The sequence below is a fragment of the Chelonia mydas genome, chromosome 1 (assembly GCF_015237465.2).
Source record: "Chelonia mydas isolate rCheMyd1 chromosome 1, rCheMyd1.pri.v2, whole genome shotgun sequence".
Taxonomy (NCBI): domain Eukaryota; kingdom Metazoa; phylum Chordata; order Testudines; family Cheloniidae; genus Chelonia; species Chelonia mydas.
In genome coordinates, this window is record NC_057849.1 from 254859099 (window position 1) to 254885552 (window position 26454).

At 54.0% G+C, this 26454-nt stretch overlaps 1 protein-coding gene across 4 annotated transcripts; it reads left to right on the plus strand.

Moving 5' to 3' along the window:
- The first annotated feature begins 7695 nt into the window (after positions 1 to 7695).
- On the plus strand, positions 7696 to 26454 carry GGA1 (golgi associated, gamma adaptin ear containing, ARF binding protein 1). Of its 4 annotated transcripts, none has more exons than XM_037881126.2 (17): positions 7696 to 9897; positions 12057 to 12141; positions 12872 to 12947; positions 13698 to 13796; positions 14369 to 14492; positions 15072 to 15172; positions 16931 to 17011; positions 17466 to 17717; positions 17891 to 17972; positions 18465 to 18572; positions 18940 to 19095; positions 20200 to 20255; positions 22251 to 22423; positions 22541 to 22830; positions 23041 to 23210; positions 23993 to 24103; positions 24316 to 26454. In XM_037881126.2, the coding sequence occupies exons 1-17, from the start codon at positions 9867 to 9869 to the stop codon at positions 24424 to 24426; spliced, it is 2106 nt and encodes a 701-aa protein (XP_037737054.1). In that variant the 5' UTR covers positions 7696 to 9866; the 3' UTR covers positions 24427 to 26454. The 4 variants fall into 4 exon arrangements, with proteins under 4 accessions (XP_037737054.1, XP_037737059.1, XP_037737067.1 ...); XM_037881131.2 differs by having other exon boundaries at positions 17580 to 17717; XM_037881139.2 differs by lacking the exon at positions 18940 to 19095.

Sequence of the window (26454 nt, forward strand, 5' to 3'; positions counted from 1 at the left end):
TACCCCCGCTCACACAGTGACCCTTTTTGGGGGTTGCTAGGGCAGGTAGGAATAGACACCCCCATGTCACAGCTCCCCTGGGAGCAGCTGAAGGAATAGCAGCTTGCTTGCTGGGAAATACAAAGGGCTTCTAGTTCTGATTGGGCCAGCTGCCGGAGAGCCTACGCAGGAAACACCACGCACATGGACACACAAACTACAGCTGCCCCAGAAGGCCTCCGCGGGAGATTCACTCAAAGTCCTGGCTGGGGGGTGGAGGGGGTCTAGCATTAATACGGCCCACAACAGTTCTCCAAAGGCAGGAAGCTGCGGGCCACCGAACCCCACCTGGAGAGAAGCATGCACCTATGCAGGTACATTTCAGGTCTCTCCTCCTTTAAGGATTCTCTGCCTCTTTTTTTTGTGCCCCACACCCAGCTCTCTTGCATCCCCCAGCTGCTGGGCTGCTTCCTCTTCAGCCAGCAGCCACACCCCCGCTGTCCCTTAACAGCAGGCAGCCGGGGCTGCAGCTGGCAGCATGTGGCAAATGCAAGGGGGTGAGGCTCTAGTGTAGCCAGGATAGATAGTGCCGGCAGCAATGGAAGAGCCTCCTCCAGCTGCTTCCCAGTCCTGACTTAGGCCAGGCCTGAAGTTTCTCAGGGAGCCTCGGGCAGGATAGCAGGTATGGGATTTTCAGCTGGGGCCGAGGACTGCCAGTCAAACTCAAACTCGCCCTGTATCAGATGCACAGCTGAGACCGTATTCGAGCAATGGGGCATTTAGAGGCGGTAACTCCTAGGACGTCCCTTAGCTCCATGTTAAAGCCAGACTGCATAGGTCTGACTTTCCAAGCTTCCCAGATGGCTGTGGGACTAAGCATCCCCAAGAGTAGCTCTGCTATTTCACACTTGATTGCCACCGCGACCTGCAGAGGTATTTACCATCCAGCCCTGGTGAGTCACTGCACTTGGTTTTCTTACGCTGCTCCGTAACTTCCACCTTGGAGGTTGTACTCTGTGCTAGGGCCAGACTTTGCTCATGGAATATGCTTTTTCAATGGGAATTCCCCCCCACACCCTCCCCCCATCATCCTTTATGGTAAAAATGGATAGCAATAAATCAAAGAAATGTATTTAACCTCTCTTCTACTTCCCCCGCTCCTCCAACCCCTCCCTCCCCTCTCTGGCAGTGGCAGGGATGAAAGCCATGACTCAAGCCATCTGGTTTCTAACAGAGAATCCATTTCACCTTTTCAATAGCCTCCCTCTGCCTTCATCATTTGCAGTGGGCACTTCACCAGCAGAGCATTTGTCCCAATTGGGGCCTCCAATCCTGCAAGCTGCTCCGTGCTTCAGCAACTTCAATGAGGCTCCCCTGGCAGGATCCGGGCCTGGCTTTGTACACAGGATTTCTGCTCTTAAAAGAGGCTCACTTCGCCCTCGTAAACACCTGCGCTTCTCCGCTTAACCTGACAAGAGTTTCACCCTCCCCGTTTCGTTTCTGGTTTAGAGGAACACAACCCATCCCTGCTCCTCGGTCTCCAGGCCGAGTCTGTGATCTGGGCTTTCAACAAGTCTCCTTGCTGTACTCTTCAGCCTGTTACTATCTCTTTGTCGCCATGTTAAAGTCTTCCATCCTTCGTAAAGCTCACTAACTCCCGCCCCTCTGCAAGAGCAAATTCAATTGTCCTCTTTCCCACTGTATGCACCATCTTCTCCTAGAGTACGTGGCTGAGAGGCAGAAAGAGGGGCACTGATGGGGATTCTTCAAAGGCACCAGGGGACCCCTTGGGCGGATGACTCGGCGGGAGGGTTTGCACAGGAAAGGGGGAGAGCAGATGCTGATGTTCACCTCCAAAGGCCCATAACATTCATTTCCTCTGCTTCCCTGTCTCTCTGGCCCATCTGCTGCTAGGATACTACTCTGAAAAGGTTTTCAATCCAGAGATCTGAAAGCACTTTAAGAAAGGCGGTAAGTGTAATTATCCCATCTAGGCACAGAGAGGGGAAATGGCTTGCCCAAAGTCACCCAGCAGGACAGTAGCAGCTCCTGATTCCCAGTCCAGTTCCCTAGCTACTCAGCAGACTCATGCTAGCATGACTGCAGCATGGTTTCCCTGATCACAAGGGACCCATCATCCTACAGTAAAAAGGGAACCTGCTGCATTAAGAATTTACAGTGTGGAAGAAAAGGGACTGGACAGCTTGTGAACATGCTCCTTATTGCACATCAGTCCCCTAGGAGCTGCTGACAGAAACTCCTATTAGACTAACGGGGAAAAGCCTGAAACCTTCAAGTCGGTCGCTGGCTCTTAAATAGCAACCCTCCACGGGGAAAAGCATTGAAAACTCTTCCAGAGGTGGGGGACAGCCGAGGTCAGGGAATAGTGGGGCTTCAAATCCAGAAGACTGTGTAAGACTCATGGGCAGAGGTATGTCAGAAGAGGAGTTGCTGGCTCTGTTTCAAGGGAAAGTGGCAGCGGCAACTCAGCCAGAAATCAAGGAACTGTCTGCTGCAGTCAGCTAAAGGAGGCAAATGGGAAGAGAACACAGGGACTGCAGTACAGCGTCTGCAAAAGTGAGTGGTACAGCATAACGCACCACGGATCAAGGAGTAACCTAGCTGGTGAAACAGAACCCACCCTTACAGGCTACAGCTGAAGATCTACCACCCAGTGTGGTCAAATGCTCGGTAGGAGGTGTCAGAAGATGGCGACAAGCAATACTGCTTGGATCGTACATAGACAACTATTCAAAACCAAAAGAGCCTGTGGTGGAGCAGGGGGAGAGGAAGGACTGATGTGTTCCCAGGGAGATGCACAGATAAACCACAGCTGAGCCCTGGCTGCTAGAACTTTCTTCCACATGATCTCTGGAGTCAGCTGAGGAAATCCCAGACGCAAACATTCTCTTTCTTTCTGATTACTGTGCATGTAATTCTGCGGGTCTGTGATTCAACTGCACAACTTCACAGATCTTTCAAAACTGACGAACATTCAATCGCCTTGCTCCTGCCTTCCCACCACTGCCCTCTGCTGGATGGAAAGCATCAGAGGGGCTCAAAGCTGTGCGCCCGCCTCCCGCTATCAGTCCTAACTCTGAAGTATTTTCTCTGTTCCTACTAGTGCGCAAACAACGAAGTGCTCCAGTTTGCATGTGGTGACATCCCCGGCTAGCAACCGCAAGCCAATGGTTATACATCATAATACTAGTTTGTAAGAGGGAATGTTTTCTGGGTTGGAGTTAGTAATAATATGGAGCTTTTCTGCTCATCATCAGTTCAAATCTGGTCCAGGAGAGCACTGGCTGAGAGGCATGGCCGTCCTAACCACCTGTGTAGAGTGAGGTACAGGAGGTGGTCAGGTTTTCATCCCAGAGGACAATGTCCCACATGGCATAAATCACCACGGTAAACGCAGCACAAATGAGCTCCCAGCAGCAAACCAAAGCTCTCTTAATTTTACGGAAGCATATTGATGGGGATAGCATCAGTGTGACGTGGAATAGTTTCAAACAGAGGAAGGGCCCTGTGTTAGGTTTGCGGGAAGGAACAGAGGGTGTTCAGTAGGACGCCATACATATTGGTGCTGTGTCTGGGTTCATCCAGCATCTTCACTGGTGAGCCAGAAGGCGGCCCAGACAGTGTTCTAATTCAATTTGCACATGCTGCTAAATTGGGAGGAGCTGCAAACCCTAGGGAGGACAGAAAAAGAACACAACAGGACTCAGAACGACAAGAAACAGGAGCTGAAGTTCAGTGATCCATCCAGGACAATGCAACTGACAATATCTGGTGCGGGGAAGGGAGACAATCTAAACTGGTATTTAATGGGAGACACTTGAGAAAAGCAGTAATGCCAAAATGCTAAAGCTAGAGACGATCAACAGCCTATTAGATATGGACTTGAACCGATGCGATCCCTGCACCAAGAGTGTCAGTAAATTTGAGCTGCATAGACAGAAGCATCACCTCATGGAGCAGGGAGAGGATACACCCTTTCTATGAAGCTCCGATGTAACTGTACCTAGAATACCAGGTTCCACTCTGGATACCATAAAGATGTAAAAGATCCTCAGAAATGAAACAAGAGGCATAAGGGGCCCAAAAGACTGACTCATAAGGAAAGATTACACTAGCTAATGTATAATGTACTGGAACCCAGTTGCGGGGAGGATATGGCAGCTGTCAGGTATCTGTGAAGGGCATAATAAGGGAGAAATGGTGCAATGGAGTAATGGGATAAAATTAAGAAAATATGAAGGTTGAACACCAGGAACTACTTCCTAACAATAAGGCAGATTAGTCTCCTTCGTGGCTAGAGGCATTTAAGATCAGCCTGACAGAATGTGAGAAAAGTGGGGTGAGACAGACTAAATGTGACCTAATAGGTCATTTCCCTCTCTAACACCCGTGGGCCCAATTCTGCAGGCACTTACACAGGAATCACTGTACCCCTCTGTAATCCCATACATGAGTAAATTGGCTCTGTGGGAGCCTGTGGGATTGGACTTTTATAACTGAATGGACCAGGTAGGATTACTGGATTCTTCTTAGTGCTACAGGTGGTCCTTCAAGTCCCAACATGCTGGTGAGCGGAGATGATGCTCAGAGTACCCCAGCCCATACTGTGCAGTATCCGTTCTACAACTAAGCTGAGGTCTTTACTTTCCAAAGTCGTCAAGTTGGCACCTTTCGCCAGCATGACATTTTTTTAAAAAGGCACTGTGTAGAGAATGTTCCCTCCAAGACCACAAGAGCCCAGAAAATACAACCAGCACTTACTAAGTGTCATAGAATCATAGAATCATAGAATATCAGGGTTGGAAGGGACCCCAGAAGGTCATCTAGTCCAACCCCCTGCTCAAAGCAGGACCAATTCCCAGTTAAATCATCCCAGCCAGGGCTTTGTCAAGCCTGACCTTAAAAACCTCTAAGGAAGGAGATTCTACCACCTCCCTAGGTAACGCATTCCAGTGTTTCACCACCCTCTTAGTGAAAAAGTTTTTCCTAATATCCAATCTAAACCTCCCCCATTGCAACTTGATACCATTACTCCTCGTTCTGTCATCTGCTACCATTGAGAACAGTCTAGAGCCATCCTCTTTGGAACCCCCTTTCAGGTAGTTGAAAGCAGCTATCAAATCCCCCCTCATTCTTCTCTTCTGCAGACTAAACAATCCCAGCTCCCTCAGCCTCTCCTCATAAGTCATGTGCTCTAGACCCCTAATCATTTTTGTTGCCCTTCGCTGGACTCTCTCCAATTTATCCACATCCTTCTTGAAGTGTGGAGCCCAAAACTGGACACAGTACTCCAGATGAGGCCTCACCAACGTCGAATAGAGGGGAACGATCATGTCCCTCGATCTGCTCGCTATGCCCCTACTTATACATCCCAAAATGCCATTGGCCTTCTTGGCAACAAGGGCACACTGCTGACACTCATAATCAGAGCCAGACTGGATTATTGAAGCAGTAAGGACACATTGAATTTGATTTGGTTTTTTTCCAGGATTTTTCCCAGCAGCTGTTCAAACAAGGAGGAAAAAGTACATTCCAAATTAAAAGAGAAAGGAATGCTGTTTAATGATGTATCCAGCCACTTTAAAGTAAACCAGGACAGGAAGCAGCTCACATTCTGGTTTTTATATTTTTAAACCTTCATTTCCTACAACGAGCTCTCACTCTTTACAGTAAATTAAATGTAAGAGAACTGCAGTGAGACTGAAGACCTCACAAAATTCAAAGGGAAAGGGAAACCATCCACTTAAAAAACTCAGTTTGAAAATTTTATACTTAATAGTTACAAATAATTTTTGTTAAGGGGAAAGGGGAGGAGAGGAGAATGTCTCCCTCATTCTGCTTCTTTTACACATTTGGCAGCATTTTGTGGGCAGTCAGTTTCAGTTTTCCCTCTCTATATTCAATCAGTTGTGGATTTAACTTCCTTGTGTGTCTCCACAGAAACAGAAGGAAAATACTGAGATAGAAAAATGTCCTCAGAAAGCCAGTTTCCAGGGGAACTCAGGCAAGTTTAGTAGCTGAAATTACTGCTAACTCATTTTAAGTTGATTAGATTTCAGGTCAGTATCCCTTTAAGGTTCCAGCAGCATCTGTGACTCAGCCCCTTGCACATACATTACAGTAGATGTCATTTTACAGCCCTGCAGATGGTGTGAACTCTAATATCTTAATATTCAAGCTCAATGTGGCCAAGCTGGCATTGCTCCTGGAGTGTGTACTTTAAATAAACCAGAGGAAGGAAATGCTAAAGCTGCACCTGCATCATTTCAGATCTGTGCAATAAGTAACACACAATGTTTTCTGAGCCCAAGAGAGAGGAGAGGGTGCATTAGCTATGAGTGGTTCAACTGGCAGCCTGTGGTCCAAATCCAGCCCATGGGATGATTCTGTACAGCCCCGCATGATTTTGCTCTACAAGATAGGATCCTCCATGCAGCATGACCTCACACACACACACTGTACTGCATGATCATGCTGTATGGAGGTCACCATTTTGTAAAGCAAAATAGCATCCTCTGCAAAGCGTGACCTCGCACATTAAATGTGAGGTCAAACCACATGGAGGATGCCATTTTGCTTTTGTATGTTGCCTGTGGAAGTGCCAAACAACTATGCTTGCGGCCCACATCACTAAAAAGATTGGCCTACCAGCAACGGGAGACATTGAGAACAAATGTTGGAATTGCCCTTTTGGATCAAACATGATGTCAAACCCCTCCAATACCTTGCCTCTAAAATTTCTACCAGAATTCTTCTTAATAAAGCAGTGAAAAAAAGAAGAACCACTTGTCGATTTATTTAGACTTCAGCACGAGGTTACTAAAGAAGCAAAGCAGTCATGGGATAAGGGGTAAAATATAGTCCTGGTTAAAAAACTGGCTAAGAGCCAGAAAGCAAGGATTAGGATTAAATTATTGGTTTTCATCATGGCAGAAGGTTAACAGTGGGGCACCTCAAGATTCTGTACTAGGTCCTTTATTGTTTAATATATTTATTGATGGTCTAGAAATGGGGTGAGAAGTGAGGTAGCAACACTGGCGGATGACAAAGTTATTTAGGTTTCAGAGTAGCAGCCGTGTTAGTCTGTATCTGCAAAAAGGAGTACTTGTGGCACCTTAGAGACTAACAAATTTATTTGAGCATAAGCTTTCGTGAGCTACAGCTCACTTCATCAGATGCATGTAGTGGAAAATACAGTGGGGAGATTTTATATACACAGATAACATGAAACAATGGGTGTTATCATACAGACTGTAACAAGAGTGATCAGGTAAGGTGAGCTATTACCAGCAGGAGAGTGGGGTGGAGAGAAGGAACCTTTTGTAGTGATAATCCAGGTGGGCTATTTCCAGCAGTTGACAAGACTGTGTGAGGAACCGGGGGGGCGGAATAAACATGGGGAAATAGTTTTACTTTGTGTAATGACACATCCACTCCCAGTCTTTATTCAAGCCTAATTTAATTGTATCCTGTTTGAAAATTAATTCCAATTCAGCAGTCTCTTGTTGGAGTCTAACCAATTTATTTGTGCATAAGCTTTCGTGAGCTACAGCTGTAGCTCACGAAAGCTTATTTCAAATAAATTGGTTAGTCTCTAAGGTGCCACAAGTACTCATTTTCTTTTTGCGAATACAGACTAACATGGCTGTTACTCTCAAACTTGTTGGAGTCTGTTTTCGAAGTTTTTTTGTGGAAGAATTGCAACTTTTAGGTCTGTAATTGAGTGACCAAAGAGATTGAAGTGTTCTCCGACTGGTTTTCGAATGTTATAATTCTTGATGTCTAATTTGTGTCCATTTATTCTTTTACGTAGAGACCGTCCAGTTTGGCCAATGTACATGGCAGAGGGGCATTGCTGGCACATGATGGCATATCTCACATTGGTAGATGTGCAGGTGAACGAGCCTCTAATAGCGTGGCTGATGTGATTAGGCCCTATGATGGTGTCCCCCTGTGGACAGTTGGCAACGGGCTTTGTTGTAAGGAAAGTTATTTAGGTTAGTCAAGACAGAGAGCTAACCAAGCTAGATGAATGAGCAAACAAACTCTGGTGTTAAAAGGCACACATTGCAGGAGAAATACTTGCACATTGCAGGGGAAATATACCTCACAGGGTTCTAAATTCACTCATTAACCCAAGAAAGGGACTGGACATTATCACAGACAACTCAATGAAAACTTCTGCCCAATGCATAACTGTGGTCAAAAACAGCTAACAGGGGTAGTAAGGAATGGGATGGAAAGTACTACCAAAAATCATAATGATACCTTTATATAAGTCTACCTCACCCTGAATAGTGCATGCAGTGCTGGGCACCTTATCTCACAAAAAGAAAAGGAGGACTTGTGGCACCTTAGAAACTAACCAATTTATTTGAGCATAAGCTTTCGTGAGCTACAGCTCACTTCATCGGATGTATGTAGCTCACGAAAGCTTATGCTCAAATAAATTGGTTAGTCTCTAAGGTGCCACAAGTCCTCCTTTTCTTTTTGCAAATACGGACTAACACGGCTGCTACTCTGAAACTTATCTCACAAAGGATAGCGCAAAGCTGGAAGGGTTTCAGAGAAGAGCGATGAGAATGATCAAAGGCCTGGACAAATTCCATATAAAGAGAATGAAAAGCTTGAGGATGTTCACCTTAGAAAGGAAACATGACAGAAGTATATCAAATAATGAATGGCATAGCAAAGGTGGATGGGACTGAAAGCTTCTATCATCCCTGTCTTATAACACAAGAACAAGGGGCCACTCGCTGAAATTAAAATGTTGGACATTCAAAAGGAAAATGTAAATACTGATTAATTTATTTAACACCCAGACAAACCACCATAGCCTGTGGAACTCACTGCCACATGACACCACTGAGACCCAAGAACAGGGTAAGAGTCAAGGTGGGGGGGGGGAGAAGGATATGTATAAGAAGAGCAGGAACATCCCGGTGAAGATACGAGGCCCTTCCCCGCAGGCCGTGATGGGGGCCCCCACCCCCCAGCAGCCACAGACCAGCGAGACCCCCAGAGCACAAGAACGTGCAGCCCTATCAGCCCCTTCTTTCAGGGTGAGCTCCGGCAGCTGTGGCTCCACTAGCCAGCCCCAGCGCTTGACCCGGACCCGCCTTGCGGCCGGTAGTTCCGCAGGCTGCCGCTTCCCGGGCTGGGGGGGGGGGGGGCGGGTTTGCTCTTCACCTGCTCAGAACTCCCCGGCAGCCGCCGCCCCCCCACGCCTGGCAAAGGCAGCGCCGGGGGGGGGGGGGAGGAGGAGGAGGAGGAGGAGTCCATTTCCCCGAGGGGGTTGGGGCGGACGGTACCAAGGGCACCCACGGCCCTACATCGCCACCCCCTACCCCTCCAACGCCCTTTTAAAGGACACGCGCCCCGAGGCGGAAGTTCCCCTTCCTCTCCCGTGCCCTTCCTGCCCCAATCACCGGCAGCCAGCCAGCCACCGGGACAAAAGCCCTCCTGGAAGTTGGGCTCCATGGCGCCGTCCTGTTCCCGACGCTCTGGCGCCGCCACATGGTCTCTATGGCACAACCGCAACGGCTTCCAGACAGTTCTTCCGCTTCGTCTCTTCTGCTGGCCCGTGGCGCGGCGGACTTTTCCCGTTCCGAGCTCTATGGTTTCCGGCGCTGACGCGCTAGGGGGAGGTGGCAACTCTATTGTTCACGCGGCGGCGCTCTAGCGGAAGGCCGCGCGGCTTTGTGATTCCTGAGACGCTCTATGCGGACGAGGGGAGCTCCATGGTCTCCGTAGCGGCGCTCTAGACGGTTCTCCCCGATCTCGATGGCTCCGCGCCGCCGGGCCGGGAGGGCGGAAGGGACGTTGCCCTTTTAAGCCAACGGGCGGCGGGCGCCGCACGAGCCGCCATGGAGCCGGACACGTTGGAGTCGTGGATCAGTGAGTGGGGCTGGGGGGCAACGGGGCCTTCGCGCGGACACCTGCGGCCCCGGCCTCCCGGGGATCCGGATCAACCCCCCTCAGCGTCCCTCCGTCGGCGCCTCCGTGTGATCCGGATCAACCCCCCTCAGCGTCCCTCCGTCGGCGCCTCCGTGTGATCCGGATCAACCCCCCTCAGCGTCCCTCCGTCGGCGCCTCCGTGTGATCCGGATCAACCCTCTCCCACTCTCTGATCGCTTCCATAGCAGGTTCCAGATCAGCTGGGCCGTAGGCCATCCACCCCTGCCGATCGCCCCCACCCCTGCCAGGCCAGAGAGCCCACCTTGCCGCCTGCCCCCCCCCCCGCCCCCTGGCCCCTACTCCCCCAAACGCGCCCACCCCTGCCGTGACCAGTTCCGCCCCCAAGTCTGATCTGTGGGGTGTCAGTGTCCCTCTCTTTTAGGCTTGTTCTCAAGCCACTGCACGCTCAGATACACAGTTTGTTATCCTGTTGATGTTAACTTGTGCTCCTCCATTTCTTTGGTGTGTGCACCTGTTGTCTCTCAATCATACAGTTAGATTATAAACTCTTTGGGGCAGGGTCTCTCCTTTCATATTTGTGTGTGCAGTGCCTAGTGCAGTGGGGCCTTGATGTCTGGTTGGGGCCTCGGTACTGCCACAACACAGCTCCACCTGCCACCCACACTCTGATCCAGATCCAGTCCCATCATTCATTTATGCTCTATTAATGAAGGATAATGGAGTGGACAGTATGCTTATAAAATTTGTGGATTATGCCAAATTGGGAGGGGTTCCAAGCATGTTGCAGGACAGGATTAGAATTCAAAAGGACCTTGGCAAAGTAGAGAATTTGTCTGAAACCAGCATGATGAAATTCCGTAAAGACAAGTGCAAAGTACCTCAGGAAGAAAAAATCAAGTGCACAACTACAAAATAGGGAGAAACTAGGTGGTAGCACTACTGAAAAGGATCTGGGGGGCTTTAGTGGATCACAGATTGAATGAGTCAACAACATGATGCAGTTGTGAAAAGAGCTAATGTCATTTGGGGTGTATGAACGAGAGTGTCGTATGTAAGGCCTTGTCTACACTACGGGGGGAGATCGATCTAAGTTACATGACTAACGTAGCTGAAGTTGACATATTTAGATCTACGTACCTCAGGGTCCCCACTACGCTATGTCAAAGGGAGATGCTCTCCCATCGAATCCCCTTGTGCTTCTTATTCACTAGACCCACTAAATCCACCGCCGATGCATCGATCACCACACATCACTAAGTGTAGGCAAGCCCTTAGACACAGGAAGTAATTGTACTGCTGTACTCTGGACAGGTGAGGCCTCAACTGGAGTACTGGGTCCAATTTTGGGTGCCATACTTTAGGAGGGATGTGGACCAATTGGATAGCCCGGAAGGAGAGCAACAAAAATTATAAAAGGTTTTGAAAACCTGACTTATGAGGAAAGGTTAAAAAACCTGGGCATGTTTATTACTAGAGAACAGAAGACTGAGGGGAGACCTGATAGTAGTCTTCCAATATATTAAGGGCTGTTATAAAGCAGATGGTGACCACTTGTCCTCTATGTCCACTGAAGGTAGGACAAGAAATAATGGGGCTTAATCTGTAGCAAGGGAGATTTAGGTTCGATATGAGGAAAAACTTTCTAACTGGAAGAGTAGTTAAGCTCTGGAACAAGCTTCCAAGGGCGGTTGTGGAATCCCCACTTTTGGAAGTTTAAGAACAGGCTGAACAAACACGTGTCGGGGATGGTCTAGGTTTACTTGGGCCTGTCTCAGTGCAGGGGGCTGAAGTTGATAACTTCTCAAGGTACCTTCTAGCTCTACACCTCAGTGATTCTCTGTGAGGTGGCTCTGATCCCCTCCCCCACCTTGACTTCACCTGCAGGTAATGTTTGCAAACTTCCTGCCATGGTATTTCATGAACTTCCATCTCAGTTCCAGTTTTGACCCCTTTGGGGCATGCGGAGGGTCTGCTCTCCCCTCAGTGTGAGCCTCTGTTAATGCAGCTTGTGAAAGGCCAGACTCATGAGTTAGTGGGTGGAGTTGATATTACACCCCACCCTTACAACCTGTGTGGCTGATGCTCACTGGGTGGGAGATTCTGACAGGATACTCTCTTTTCTTCTCTCTCACATCCAGACAGGGCTACGAATCCTCTCAACAAGGATCTGGACTGGGACAGCATCAATGCTTTCTGTGAGCAGCTGAATAAGGAGCTAGAAGGGTGAGTATACTCCTTCTCTTTCCTCCCCCTAACACAGTGGCTCTCAACCTTTCCAGACGACTGTACCCCTTTCAGAAGTCTGATTTGTCTTGGGTACCCACAAGTTACACCTCACTTAAAAACTACTTGCTTACGAAATCAGACCTAAAAATACAGAAGTGTCACAGCCACTATTACTGAATAATTGCTCGCTTTCTCATGTTTACCATGTAATTATAAAATAAATTAATTGGAATATAAATGTTGTACTTACATTTCAGTGTATAGTAGATAGAGAAGTATAAACAAGTCATTGTCTGTATGACATTTTAGTTTGTAGTGACTTTGCTAGTGCTCTCTACAGAGCCGTCCCTTGGGTATAGCGAATCAGGGCGACTGCTCCAGGCCCTGCGCTTTGGGACTTGGTGAATACCCAGTGGTACGAGCAAGACCTGTGTACCCTGGAGAGATGCAGGTCCAGTTCTCATTAATAATAATAATACCTAGCCCTTATATAGAGGTTTTTCATCAGTAGATCTCAAAGTGCTTTACAATGGAAACCAGTATTATTGCCCCCATTTTACAGATGGGGAAACTGAGGCACAGACTGGGGAAGTGACTTCCCCTAAGGTCACCTAGCAGGCCAGTGGCACAGCGAGGATATTAATCCAGTCTCCTGAGTCCCAGTCCAGAGCTGTATCCTTTAGGTCACGCTGTCTCCCTACAACCACTGTGCTTTTTCCTCTTCCAGTCCCCCGCTTGCCACCCGACTTTTAGCTCACAAGATCCAGTCTCCGCAGGAATGGGAAGCCATCCAGGCCTTAACGGTAAGGGAGAGGCTCTCCAGACGGGTTAGACACATTAAAGGCCAGGGCGGGGGGTGCCCTGTTTTGCTCTTTGGGCTGTGGGGACTCTCCCGTATTGCTCAGCTAAAGCCCTGGTGCGCCTAGGGTGTCAGGGAGGGCTGGTAGAGCTCTGCGCATGGGTGAAGTGGGGGAATCTTACCCCAGAGGGAATTAGTGGGCGCGGCTTAAATGGGCCTTGGATCAGGCCCCTCATAGACTAGTCCGAGCTAGTGCTGTGAATGCCTCTGCTGTGAGCGCCCGTGTTTTCCGTGTCTCTGATGGACACACACACACACACACACACACACACACACACACACACACACACACACACACACACACACACACACACACACACACACACACACACACACTAACGTGAGCACGGAGGTTCACTGTCTGTCTCTCTGTGGTGGGGGAGGGAGCCCAGAGGACGTTCCCACCAGCTGTTTCTCCCCTCCCGTGGTCTGCTGTGTGTTTCAGGCAACCATGTCTGCCTCTGCACCCACCCTTTGTGGGGACAGATTGTTCCCCTCAGTCAGAAGGCTGGCACCTGTGATATGAAATGGAAGGGAGCAACAGAGGCACCCAGGGGTCCCTCCCCGGTGACCCTGACCCCACGAGCCAGGATGTGGGGCCTGTTTTCCCTTTCCCTCGTTCTGCGGGGTCATTCCTGCCAAGGGGAGCTGGCTCCTCCACCTGCTGACTGGGACTTGGCCTCTGCTCTCTCAGGTGCTGGAGACCTGCATGAAGAACTGCGGCAAGCGCTTCCACGACGAGGTGGGCAAGTTCCGCTTCCTCAACGAGCTCATCAAGGTGGTGTCGCCCAAGGTGGGTACCAGCGCCCCGTTGGCAGGGCAGGGTGTCAGGCTGGGAGGAGCCAGTGCAGGACATAGAGAGAGGTGGAGCTGGGGTAGGGATTTCCCAACCCCCCCACCCCCAACCTGTGCAGATCTACGTTCTCTGTGTGCTCCCAAAGGAGGCCATTGCTGGGAGTGAATGTATTGGGGGAGGGGGACTCAGTTTACCTCCCTCTGTGATCCATTGGGACATAGCAAGGCAGCTTCTTGTTGGCCACTATAAACTGCTCTCTACAGAGGAATCTCCCCATATGCACCTTCCCCCTGCCGGCCAGATGAGACTTAAACTGGCGCTTCATCTCACTGTGTCTGAGGGCTGCCCCACACTGGCTGGTACTGACTGGGATCTCATATAAACTCTGGCCCTCAGGCCCTAACCCACCCTCCCAGCCCCCCTGTGCTGGAGGCCAGCCACAGTAAGGGGCATGTTGCAAGGGCCGTTACTCACTTCCTCCTTCCCTTCCATTGTCCGTTGGGAGCCATCTCACTTCTCCCTGAGAGGTTGGTCGTGTGTGGATCAGCTCTGCCCACCTCTCCCCTCAGTACCTAGGCAGCCGGACTCCTGAGAAGGTGAAGTTGAAAATCCTGGAGCTTATGTACAGCTGGACACTGGGTCTGCCTCAGGAAGTGAAGATCACAGAGGCCTATCAGATGCTGAAGAAACAAGGTGAGAGCCAGGTATCTCCTTTGGGGCAAGGGCCTTCCTCTGCTGTGGCAGAAGCTGGGTCCAGGCTGGATTCTGGCCTTCTCCGAGCTCGGGCCTGGTCTAGCCGCTGTATGGGCTGAGCAGTTCAGAGGCCGGAGGGAGCAATCCCAACAAGAGGGGGAGAGTCACTGGTGGTCTGACCTGTGTGTGGAGTGAAGGGGGATGTGACATCTTTCTTCCTCACCAGCCCCCAGCAGATGTGGCTTCATAAGAGGTAGGACCATAGGAATAATAAGGTTATGGCAGACCAGGACATGTGATGCATGGAATGACTGGGATGATTTCCTGCTAGTGGGGACTTGGAGGTGCTGCAGACAATGCACAGCTGGAGCAGGGGGTGGGTGGAGCATGCCCCCCACCCCTAAACCTGACTCAGAGCTGGATTGGCCCGGCCAGAGGGAAAGAAGATGTCCATTGTGTGAGACCTAGAGCAGGGCTTCCTGGAGAATGGGTAGCAGAAAGAGCCATCTGGTAACTCCAGCACTGCCCCAGTAAGGTGAGGGCTGGGCCTGCTGATGTCTCTGCTCCTCTCCCCTGCAGGAATCGTGAAGTGCGACCCGAAGCTGCCGGACGAGGCTCCCTTGCCCCTGCCTCCCCCCCGGCCCAAGAATATCATCTTTGATGATGAGGAGAAGTCCAAGGTGAGGGCTCTGTGGGAGGAGGAGCAGAAGGCCTGGCTTTCCTGCATCTGTGCTCACTCATCTCCACCCGTGGGGCTGGCTGGCGCAGCAACAAGACCAGGAGCTCGTTCGCCTGCTGTGTGCTGTGCTCAGGAAGGGGACAGGCTTAGGGCGTGATCCAAAGGAAACCAGTAGAGAGATTCCCACGGATGTCAGTGGGCTCTGAATCGGGCCCTTAGAAAGAGAGAGCCTTGCTGTTTGACCTATTGAACTTGATGCCACTGGATACTGAGTAGGGCAATAGCAAGGGGACTAGTATGACCTAGCACTGACACTCGTATGAATGAATAGCAGCCACCCTAATATTACCGGGGAGATGGCTCCTCTTGCCACGTGGCATAAACTGATTGCAGCTCAGAGCGCAGACACTCTTCCTCTCCCTCCCCCCAGGACACTTCTGGCCCAATTGTTTAACCCTTCCTTGAACCATCCAGCATTGGCTCCCTCACAGCTGGGATACCAGACGGATAAGCCACCGCTGTCTTCCGCTCTGGCAGTGCCGATGCTCTTAAAACGGGGAGAGCTGGAATCAGGCTCCTCTGGCAGCAACTCCATAGTCAAGGCGGTCCAGCCATTTCCAGTGGCAGCCAGGCCGGGATCCCAGCTCTTCACTGTGCAGCGTCCTGCACGGAAGACTTGGCGGGAGGGTCCAGTGTTGATCACACAAAGTGTTTGTAGAGAAGCGTCTGGAAAAGTGGCCTTCTCCCTTTTCCTGAAAGTCACCTCTTGTTGGAACAACTACTTGGTGATGACTCCAAAGTGTGGGTGGGAGTGTGAGGTGGATGGGTGTGCGAGGAGGTTTCGGAGTCCCTATGGGAAGGGCACTGGGTCGGAAGCTAACAGAGAGAGGTCTACTCCCAGGGGGTTATTCATTGGCATTAACGAAAGCAATGCTTTAACGAGTCTGGGGCATGGCTAAACACACGAGTTGTGGTACTTTGACGATACTGGTAGAGTTAAAGTTGAACCACACACACACACACACATGCTCTCGCTCACTCTTGCTCCCACTCCCCGCCCCGCATGGGCATAGTTATACCAGTGTAACTGTGCTGTGTGCTGACCTGTATGGCTAGTCTCGTATCGGATGGGGAGTAAGGTAGGCCACTGTAAGAGCCTTTAACATGGTATAAATGCCACTCTAAGGGGTTGGGCTGCCATTCCTGGTACTAAGGAAAACACTCCCCCGGCCAGCATAGCTGCACTAGGACCAAAACTGTGTGTAGACTGGGCCTGAGGGAAAATCCCTTCTGTCCGGTGTCACTTTTCTCTGTTAATCAGGTTTCACTTTCTCTGTGCTGGAGAAGTCGTTCTCCAGCTCCCCATACCATCTGCCGGGGCAGACAAGACCGGAATTTCTAATGTAATAAAACAAGCCGGAAAAAAAATGTGTTTGTGTGGCGTGTTGGTTGACCTTTGAGGTTCTTTGGTATGTACCAGAAAAAAGCACACAAACAAAGGCACAAGCCCAGTTATGTTTCCCTTTGCTGCTCGCCTTTGAAGTCATTTATGGCCCTTTAACTGGACTCTCAAACGTTCAGGGTCTTCCCTGTGCTGAGGGCCTGGGAGTTCCATTTACCAGCAATCCCCCAGCCTTAGTTCTGGGTTAACAGAACAGTCTGTCTGGGAACCATCTGCTTTCGAGTGACCCCTGCTGCCAGCGACCCAGGCTTGGAATTGCTTTCTCTGCCCCAGTCCACATGCCTTCCTCTCTTGCAGATGCTGGCTCGCCTGCTGAAAAGCTCCCATTCTGAGGACCTCCGGGCTGCCAACAAGCTCATCAAGGAAATGGTTCAGGAGGTAAATTTCCTCGTACAAGCTCTCACCAGGGAAGGGGCTCTGATGATTTATCCTCCGCCCACCCCCCAGGGAGGAGAAGCCTGGCACAGGATGCAGAGAGGTCCTGGGATGGGGTGGAGGATATGGCCAGTGTGCTTGCATCCCCGTATTGACCTGACAAGCAAGGGATCCCAATTCCCATGACATCAGGGGAGGGGCCAATAGGGGGGTGAGGAGAGAGATCCCTGGTATTTGGAAGTAAATTCTGCTCTTCCCAGTCAGGTGGAGGGGAGCATGGGACATGGGCACAGAGGGCGTTCCTGGAGCACATACCCTGCTGTGGCGCCCTCTGCTGGTGCAATCCCAGCCCCCGTGCCATGCAGTGAGTGCTGGATAGTCACCAGTGTAAACAGAATCTCTCCACCCAAGCTGAAACCATTCCAAGAGGAGCCCCTCCCACCCCTGCTCTCTCCAGATGTCGTTTGAAGGGGGAAGCCGCTCTGTGCCCGCTATCGTAGCCGTCCCAGTCCCAACTTGTGGGGAGGGAGGACGTCAGACCCCCCTCACCCATCTGCACCTCCCGCTCCAGGACCAGAAGCGAATGGAGAAGATCTCCAAGCGTACAAATGCCATCGAGGAGGTGAACAACAACGTGAAGCTGCTGACAGAGATGGTAACCAGCTACAGCAAGGGGGAGACGACGGAGAGCAGCGAGGACCTCATGAAGGTGAGGGCGGGGGCTGCCCCAGAGTCCCTTCCCTCTGTGTCTCACACCAGGGTGAGGTAGAGGGGCCCTAGGGTGAAGTGGGTTTTTACTCTGCAGCTCCTGCCATCTCCCTTTCCCCGTCCCCTCCCGAGCGCTTCCCTGCCGCCCACCTCCGCCCCCTTTCTCTCCCCCAGGAGCTGTACCAGCGCTGCGAGCGCATGAGGCCCATGCTCTTCCGGCTCGCCAGCGACACAGAGGACAATGACGAGGCGCTAGGTAAGCTGAGCCACCCACCAGCGCAGCACGGCCTCCCTCGCTTACCCTTCCGCCGGGCCCCAGTGAACCTCCCCTTCAGCTGTGGCCGACATTGCATTGCTAGGCAGCCTGCACCCCGTCCCCACCCTGCCCGCTGTGCCACCCCCCTGGGATGAGGGGGGCTGATCTGCAAGCGCGTGCTGGGGGAAGCCCAGCTGTGCATGGTGCGTTACCACACAGTGAATCGGGGGAACTTACGTTCACCCCTTAAGAACATGCCATTGAAAGTGCAATGGTGGAGGGGTGTGTGGCAGATTGGAGGATAACCTGGGCAATGAGCGATTGCTCTGGGTCACGGGGCTGCAATAACAAAGATTTCTTTGCCAAAGCAAAGAGTCAGTTCCCTGCCTCTCCTCTGCCCCAATTTGTAGAGGGACAGGGCACGTGGCTGGGCTGCCACTTGACACCCCACCTCCTCTTCTGCCTTCAAATCCCCCTCCCCTTCTATTGCAGCGGAAATCCTGCAGGCCAATGACAACCTGACCCAGGTGATCAACCTGTACAAGCAGTTCGTGAGAGGAGAGGAGATCAATGGAGAGACTGTGGCTGGCCCCCTCCAAGGTGAGGAGCCCTCAAGGAGGGAGGGGAGTTAAGGGGGATATCCAGCCAGGGGAGGTGGCAGTCGGGCGGCCCCAGAGGAGGTGGAAGGGTGCGGTCGGGGGCCTGGAGCAGGGTAACTGGGGAGCTGGGATGAGGAAGACACTTGATGAGCCAGACGACATGCAGGAGGTGCTTTGGGAGGGGGAGATCAGAGACCGTGGGTGAGGCTGAAGCCAGAAGGGGGAGTGGAGAGGGGTGCGGGGGTAAGAAGGTGGATTGGTGACCAAGCCAGCTCCCAGCAGAGTGAGAAGATTCGGGGGGGGAGAGGGGGACAGGACTTCTCTCTTACAGCTGCTCAGTGGTCAAAGCCTCTGTGTCCTCCCTACAGGCAGCACCTCAGCACTCCTGGACCTGTCGGGACTGGACATGCCAGCTCCGGGCCCCTCCTACCCAGCCTTACCCACCCTGTCGGGTGGCTCCATGCTCCCTGTGCCTGACCCAGCCAGCTCCGTCTCCTTGCTGGATGACGAGCTCATGTCTCTCGGTGAGGAGGGAGAAAACGCTCAGCTGTTACTGAGTGGTTTGGAGGCGAGCAGCGCCTCGAGGAGGGAGAGCTGCTGGTGCAAAAGGCTGAGAGTGTTTTGGGGGGGCAAGGGGGTATGTCTGCACTGCAGCTGGCAGCGAGCCGCCCCACCTGGGCGGGGCAGTCAGACTCGCGCTAGCGGGGCTCGAGCTAACTGCAAATAGCAGTGGGGACGTTGTGGCTCCAGCAGAGACTCAGGCTGGCGCCCCGAGCTCAGACCCAGGGGTCACGTGGGCATGAGAGCCTGAGCGGCAACATCCACACCACTACTGTTAGCGCCCGAGCTCGGCCCCGCGAGCACAAATCTGTCTACCCAGGCTGGGAGTGTAGACCCGTCCTGGCAGGCTGAGAGGTTACTGCTCCGCACTGCCCCCGTTCGCTTCTGAGTCTTCATGCCTTGCAAGCACCTGGGCTCTTCACAAGCAGCTCTCGTTTCCTAGAGACAAATAAACCTCTAGAGCGCAAACACAACGTAGCACAGGAGCTAATGGTTACGAACCCAGAGGGGTGGGGATCTCTGCCCCAGGGCCCCGCACTCTGTCGCTGGGGCTGCTGACGTTGTCCCGGGGAGCTGCCTTGTCCTGATATGTTGCCAACAGACACTGCAGGCTGCTGAAGCAGAGTAGATCCCAGGGAATGCCGCTCCCAAGGAGGCTGCTATGGGACATAGGCTCCTAAATCACTTAGGGACTTTTGAAGATGTTCCCTTTAGTGATTGTCCTCCGTCTGCCTCGGCGGGTAGGATCGTTAAGTGACATTAGCACTCTCCTTTCGAGGGGCCACCTTGTGCCATTGGCTCTCTTGGGTCCCTGCCTGTCCCCTCTGTGCTGAAGGGCGACTGAGTAGCCTGGAACTAGAGAAAGAAGCTGATAGAGAGTGGGGAGTGACCAGACCTGATAGGGCTGGAAACTAGGGGCACTTTGCTTTCTTCCTGGCCCTCCATCTATGCATGTCTTCTCCACCCCACACAGCTCTGATTGGCAGCTGCCCACCTCTCGGGCTGTTAGCCCCCGCTTCAGTTACCCACGGGACTCTATTCTCACGTTGGCTCTTTCGTTTTCACAGGGCTGAATGACCCGTCCCCCCAGGCTGTGGACAGCAGCGGCTGGAACAGTTTCCAGGTAATGGCCTTAGAGCAGAGGGGCAGTAGTTAGTGAGAAAGGGAGGAGGAGACCGTCAAGATGAGGCATTATGGTTACATGGGGCACTGATGTATACGCACTGGGAATGGTGGTGTTGCATATGTGATGGGGACGGAAGGAATGTGTGCGGGGTGTGACAGGGACGGCGGCGTGTGGGGCACAGGGGTGTGGCTTGTGTGTGGGGTGTGACAGGGACTGCGGCGTGTGGGGCACAGGGGTGTGGCTTGTGTGCGGGATGTGACAGGGACGGCGGCGTGTGGGGTACGGGGGTGTGGCTTGTGTGACACGGACAGCAGTGTGCGTGGGCCAGAGTGGGGAGCCCCGTGTGTGACGGGGATGGAAGTATATGGGGCACTGGGGTGTGGCATGTGTGACAGGGATGGCGGCGTGTGGGGCAGGGAGGGGAGCAGCATGGGTGAAGTGGACAGTGGTGTGGGGCAGAGGGGGGAGCGGTGTGTGTGTGTGTGTGTGTGACCTGGACAGTGGTGTGTAGGGCAGAAGGGGGTGCGGCATGCGTGATGTGGATGGCGGTGTGTGGGGCAGGGGGGGAGCGGCATGTGTGATACAGACAGTGGTGTGTGGGGCGGGGGGGGAGCGGCATGTGTGTGAGATGGGGATGGCGCTGTGTGGGGCACAGGAAGTGTGGCATGTGTGACACAGGATGCAGCATGTGTGAATTGGATGGTGGTGTGTGGTGCACAAGGGGGGTGTGGTGTATGTGACAGGGATGATGGCGTGTGTGGCAAAAGGTGTGTGCAGCGTGTGTGACGGGGACAGCAGCATGTGGAGCATGGGGGTGTGGTGTGTGTGACGTGGATGGCAGCATGTATGATGTGGATGGCGGCGTGTGGGGAATGGGGTGTGGCGTGTGTGACATGGACGGCAGTGTGTGGGGCAGAGGGAGTGCGGCATGTGGGGCACCAGGGAGCAGTGTGTGTGACGGGGATGGCAGCATGTGGGGCACAGGGGTGTGGCGTGTGTGATGGGGACAGTGGTGTGCGTGGGGCAGAGTGGGGAGCCCCATGTGTGACGGGGATGGAAGTATATGGGGCACTGGGGTGTGGCATGTGTGATGTGGATGGCGGTGTATGGGGCACAGGTGTGGCGTATGTGATCAGGATGGCAGTGTGTTGGCAGAGGGGGGTGCGGCATGTGTGACGGGGACAGCGGCGTGTGGGGTAGAGGGGACAGCGGCGTGTGGGGTAGAGGGGGGGGAGCGGCAGGTGTGATGTGGACAGTGGTGGGGGGGGGGGCGGCAGGTGTGATGTGGACAGTGGGGGGGGGGGGGCGGCAGGTGTGAAGGTGACGGCAGCGTGTGGGGCACAGAGAGTGCAGCCTGTGTGACACGGATGGCGGTGTGTGGGGCAGAGGGGGGTGCAGCATGTGTGACGCGGACGGTGGTGTGTGTGTGATGGGGATGGCGGCGTGTGGGGCACAGGAAGTGGAGCATGTGTGACACAGGATGCAGCATGTGTGAATTGGATGGTGGTGTGTGGTGCACAAGGGGGGTGTGGCGTATGTGACAGGGATGATGGCATGTGTGGCAAAGGGGGGGGGCGGCGTGTGTGTGACGCAGACGGCGGCGTGTGGGCCACGGAGGGGGCGGCGTGTGTGTGACGCAGACGGCGGCGTGTGGGCCACGGAGGGGGCGGCGTGTGTGTGACGCAGACGGCGGCGTGTGGGCCACAGAGGGGGCGGCGTGTGTGTGACGCGGACGGCGGCGTGTGGGCCACGGAGGGGGCGGCGTGTGTGTGACGCGGACGGCGGCGTGTGGGCCACGGAGGGGGCGGCGTGTGTGTGACGCGGACGGCGGCATGTGGGCCACGGAGGGGGCGGCGTGTGTGTGACGCGGACGGCGGCGTGTGGGGCAGAGGCCCAGAGTGCTGGGGAGCAGTGTTGTACAAATCCCAGGTGCAGGCTGGCTGTTGAGCCAGGCGTGTCCCTTGCTGTAGTGCCCTCTGGCTGTCATTGCAGGATAGCAGTGAGCCCAGCCTGCCCTCCATCCCAGCTGCTCCCGCACGTAGAGCAGAGGCAGGAACACCCGCCCCGGGCCCTTCCCCTGTCACCAGTGGCCTGGATGACCTGGACCTGCTGGGGAAGACTCTGTTACAACAGTCCCTGCCTCCAGAGTCGCAGCAAGTCCGATGGTAAGAGCCAGGGTCGGGGGTGAGGAACGGACGGGATCAGCCAGCCTTTCCTTTGCCCTCTTCCAAGCACCATGCGCTTGTTCCGATGGCCTGCTCCCTTATCTCTTCCACCGCCAGGGAGAAGCAGCCGCCCCCCCGGCTCACGTTACGGGACCTCCAGAACAAGACCAGCTCTGGCACCTCAGTGGCTGCCACCAGCGGCACCCCCACCCTGCTCCGGAGCATCTCCTCAAGCCCTTCGGCCCCCCTACCCCCTCCCTTGGAGCAGCCTGCCCCTGCCACGCTTCCGAGAACCACCCCCACGCCGGCCGGAGCTATGCCGCCCCCGCTGGGGCTCCCCACTCCCACATCCCCCCAGGAGATCTCGCTGGCGAACATCACAGTGCCTCTGGAGTCCATCAAACCGAGTGAGTGAGCGAGCGGGAGGGGACTGCTGGCTGAGGGCAGCAGGGTTATAAGGAATCCTCCCCTGACTGGGTGTAGGAGAGGGCCCAGGGAGTTGGGTGTCCCGTCTGGGGGTTTCCATTAATCCCACATCTGTGTAGCATAATAGGCTCCGCCCAGTGCCCATCTCTCTGCTCCTACTGATGCTGTTCCCTGGCCTCCCCTCCCTGCAGGCAGCATCCTCCCAGTGACGGTCTACGACCAGCACGGCTTCCGGGTCCTCTTCCACTTTGCCCGAGACTCTCTGCCCGAGCGGCCTGACATGCTGGTGGTGGTGATCTCCATGCTCAGCACGGCCCCACTGCCCATCCGCAACATCGTCTTTCAGTCTGCTGTCCCCAAGGTAGCGTCCCCAGGACAGGGGGAGGAGAAGGCTGGATCCCCTTGGGGGGGTGGGGTGGGGAAGTTCTTACAGCTCCTGACCCAATCTCGGGAGCCTGCAAAGGCTGTGTTTCTGCTGCCCCATCCCGCCCCTCCCACAGCAATGGGAATGGTCCACACACTGCTCGTAGTCAGTGAACCAGCCCATCTCTCTCAGGAAGGAGTCTGGACAGGTCACCAACCAAGTGATCTCGGTGCTTGGCTGCTCCGGGGTGGGTGGGCACAAACCCCAGCTCCTCAGTCTGTTTCTGCACACTGCAATGAAGGCAGATTTGGGGTGGGGAGGGCTCCAAGCTGGGGGCTGAGTTCATTCCTTCTCCTCTCCCCACCCCACGGCTAATAGCTATGTTCCTCCGCACCCAGTGGATGGAAATCTCTGGTCCAGGGGCCAAGCATGATCCAGTGAAGAGGGCCAGGAGATCCGGGCTCTAGTCCCAGCTCTGCCGTTGACCTGTTGGGTGACCTTGGCAAGTCACTTCCCCTCAGCATCTCTCTCTGTAAAGCAGGGCGACGATGTGTCGCGTCCTCTGGAAAGCGCTTTGAGATCAGTGGGCAGGGAGGGCTGTGGGGCAGCTAGGTTACTAGTGAGGGCTGGGAGTGACTGAGTGCTCTCTGGGGAGTTTCTGGCTCGGGTGGGGGTGCCTGCCCTCATGGGGCAGTGTCTACACTCGGGTTTAGACTGCTGGGCCCTATCGCCCTCCTCTGGAGGTATCGGATGGTGACACCCCCGGCCTCTCACCACAGGTGATGAAGGTCAAGCTGCAGCCGCCCTCGGGGACAGAGCTCCCAGCATTTAACCCCATCGTCCACCCGACTGCCATCACCCAAGTCCTGCTGCTCGCCAACCCGCAGAAGGTAAGGGCACCTCGCCTGCTGCACACAGCCCCCTGGGGCGAGCGTCTCCCTGTGCCGGGTAGTGCTGACGCCTCTCTCCCTGACCTGCAGCTCCCTCTCTCATTCCCATGCTCACGCCAGCTCTCCCGAGCCCCTTCCGCCCTCCTGTGTGTGGGTCTCTCAAACCACACCCCCAGCCCCACCTCCTGACCGTGTTTCCCTTCTCTTCCCAGGAGAAAGTGAGACTACGATACAAGCTGACCTTCACTATGGGGGAGCAAACCTACAATGAAATGGGGGACGTGGACCAGTTCCCCCCTCCAGAGTCCTGGGGCAGCCTCTAGGGCCACGGCTAGGGTGCTTTTCCCGAATCCCAAGGACTCCACATGCCTGCAGGACTGGAGTCCCCTGGGGCTGGCGCGTTGACTCTGGAACTAGCCTCTGGGGACCAGGGCAGCAGCAGTGCGTGTGAAGGCCGGCGGATGAGAGCAGAGCCAAGAGGAGGAGGGTGTCGGCTCAGTACAGGGTGGGGGTGGGGGATGGAGCAAGAAGCTGCTCTGATCATCTTCCCTGCTCTTGTAATCCAGCCTCCCATCTTGCTCCTCTTCTAACCCCGCTTCCCCTTCAGCAGCAGGCGTAGCGATCAGCTGAGAGTAACACTAACGAACCCTGGCCTGGAGGCAGAATCCAGAGATCCTCCTTCCTCTTCTCATATAGGGCCTTTGCTGCTCCCCACCCTGGAGCTGCTTCAGACTCCCCATCCAGTCCCTACTCCTAGCAAACTCTGCTCTGGCACCTCTGGGGGTAACTCTTTGGGGGCTCCCCATTTGCCGCCGGGCCCCAAGTTGTCTCTTCCCACCCCGTCATGATTCCCTACCTGCGATGGGATCACCCCGAGAACCCAAGTGGAGCAGGCTGAACGGGCTGGGCGAGGGGCCCTGACCACCCTTCACTGCAGAGCAGGCATCCGTCCCTGCTGGGGGCAGGTTTCCCAGAGTCCTTGGCTCCTGCCCAGGGGCAGAGCTGTGCTGGGGAGGCTGGCTGCTCTGTGACATGGAGGCTGTGTAATGCCAGCAGGGAGTTCTTCAGTTCCATGGCATCTGGGCTGCATCCTGGCTCCCAGCCGCTGACTCAAGCAGGGGAAGGGGGTTCTGAACTGGTCATGCCCCGTCAGACCCTGTCCCACTGCAGCGAGTGGTCAGGGGCATGGTGGGGCGGGGGGGGCAATATGCCATATGCGAGAAGGACTAGCAAGAAAGCAGCGTGGCCTTTTTGGGCAGCAGTGAGGAAAAGGAGCGGGTATTAAGCATGTCTCCACCCCTGCGCTTGGGCCAGGCTGTTCCAACCCACAGGCTCCCCTCGCCACCTGTTGCAGGAGCCTGGGGTGAGAAGCAGCTAAAGGCCCTTCTTCCACCTCGCCATGTGAACTCCTTGGGTTGAGGGTTTTATTTCCTTCCTCTTGTGAGGATGGGCCAGCAGGGGAGTCCCCCCGCACCCCGCTTGTCACCTGGGAGAGTGCAGGCAGTTGCCTGAGGAATGCAAAGGGGGACCCTGCTTCCCTGCTGGTAGAGCCCCACTTGTTGGTACAGGGGAAAGGAAAGGGGGCATTTCTTGGCACTGTTCCCAGAGGGGCTGACTCAGTGCAGGTTAGTGATGAGGGAGCACAGCTTCCAGTGGGCTCTTTGGAGGGAGATGGGAAACTCCTGGTCTGTCTGACTGACATAAGGGGCAGGTCTTTCTCCGTGCATCAGGGATTCCAGCAGTTCAATCACTGTGACACAAAACTGGTATCTGCTGGACCATGATGCTGTTACGGAGGGAAGCGGATGGATTAATAGTTGAGCTGCAAGCAGCGTCCTTGCCCACCACACCCTCACCTTGCTGATCAGCTTGCAGGCTGCACTAACCCCTCTTCCCCTGCCCACCCCCAGACAGGTTTCAGGCCCTATGCTGGGAGGGCTCTGTCTATTTCCAACTGACCTGCATGTCATAGGTAAAACCTCTCCCTGGAGATGCTTTGGAAAGAGGGCTCCGGCATAGGGACCTTGCCCAGGAATGAGGGCTGGATCCAAATGTCAGAGGCCAACCAGTGGGGCTGTGCTCCTGTCTTGGGGGAACCAGAATTGCTTGGGGGGTGGAGCATGGAGTGGGAGGGAAGGCCTCTGTGAGGTGGGGCTCTGCTGTGTCTTATTTTCTTTTCTGGTCTCTTTCAGGGGTTTTGTATGGATTTTCTTTGCAGATCTTGTTGGTTCTCGAACAGACTTGTATATATATTTTTTCGGTGCAAATTCTGTACATGGAAAAGGATTTAAAAAAACCGCCCGGCGCGAAATCTGCTGTATTTATGGGAAATAAAGAGTGTTCTTTCCTGA

What these genes read in the sequence shown, in the direction of transcription:
- GGA1 (XM_037881126.2), top strand. Translation starts at nt 9,867, where the DNA reads ATGGAGCCGGACACGTTGGAGTCGTGGATCA. An exon ending in TCAAGGTGGTGTCGCCCAAG is followed by an intron (nt 13,797 to 14,368) that starts GTGGGTACCAGC and finishes CTCTCCCCTCAG; the next exon opens with TACCTAGGCAGCCGGACTCC. An exon ending in TTCAGTCTGCTGTCCCCAAG is followed by an intron (nt 23,211 to 23,992) that starts GTAGCGTCCCCA and finishes CTCTCACCACAG; the next exon opens with GTGATGAAGGTCAAGCTGCA.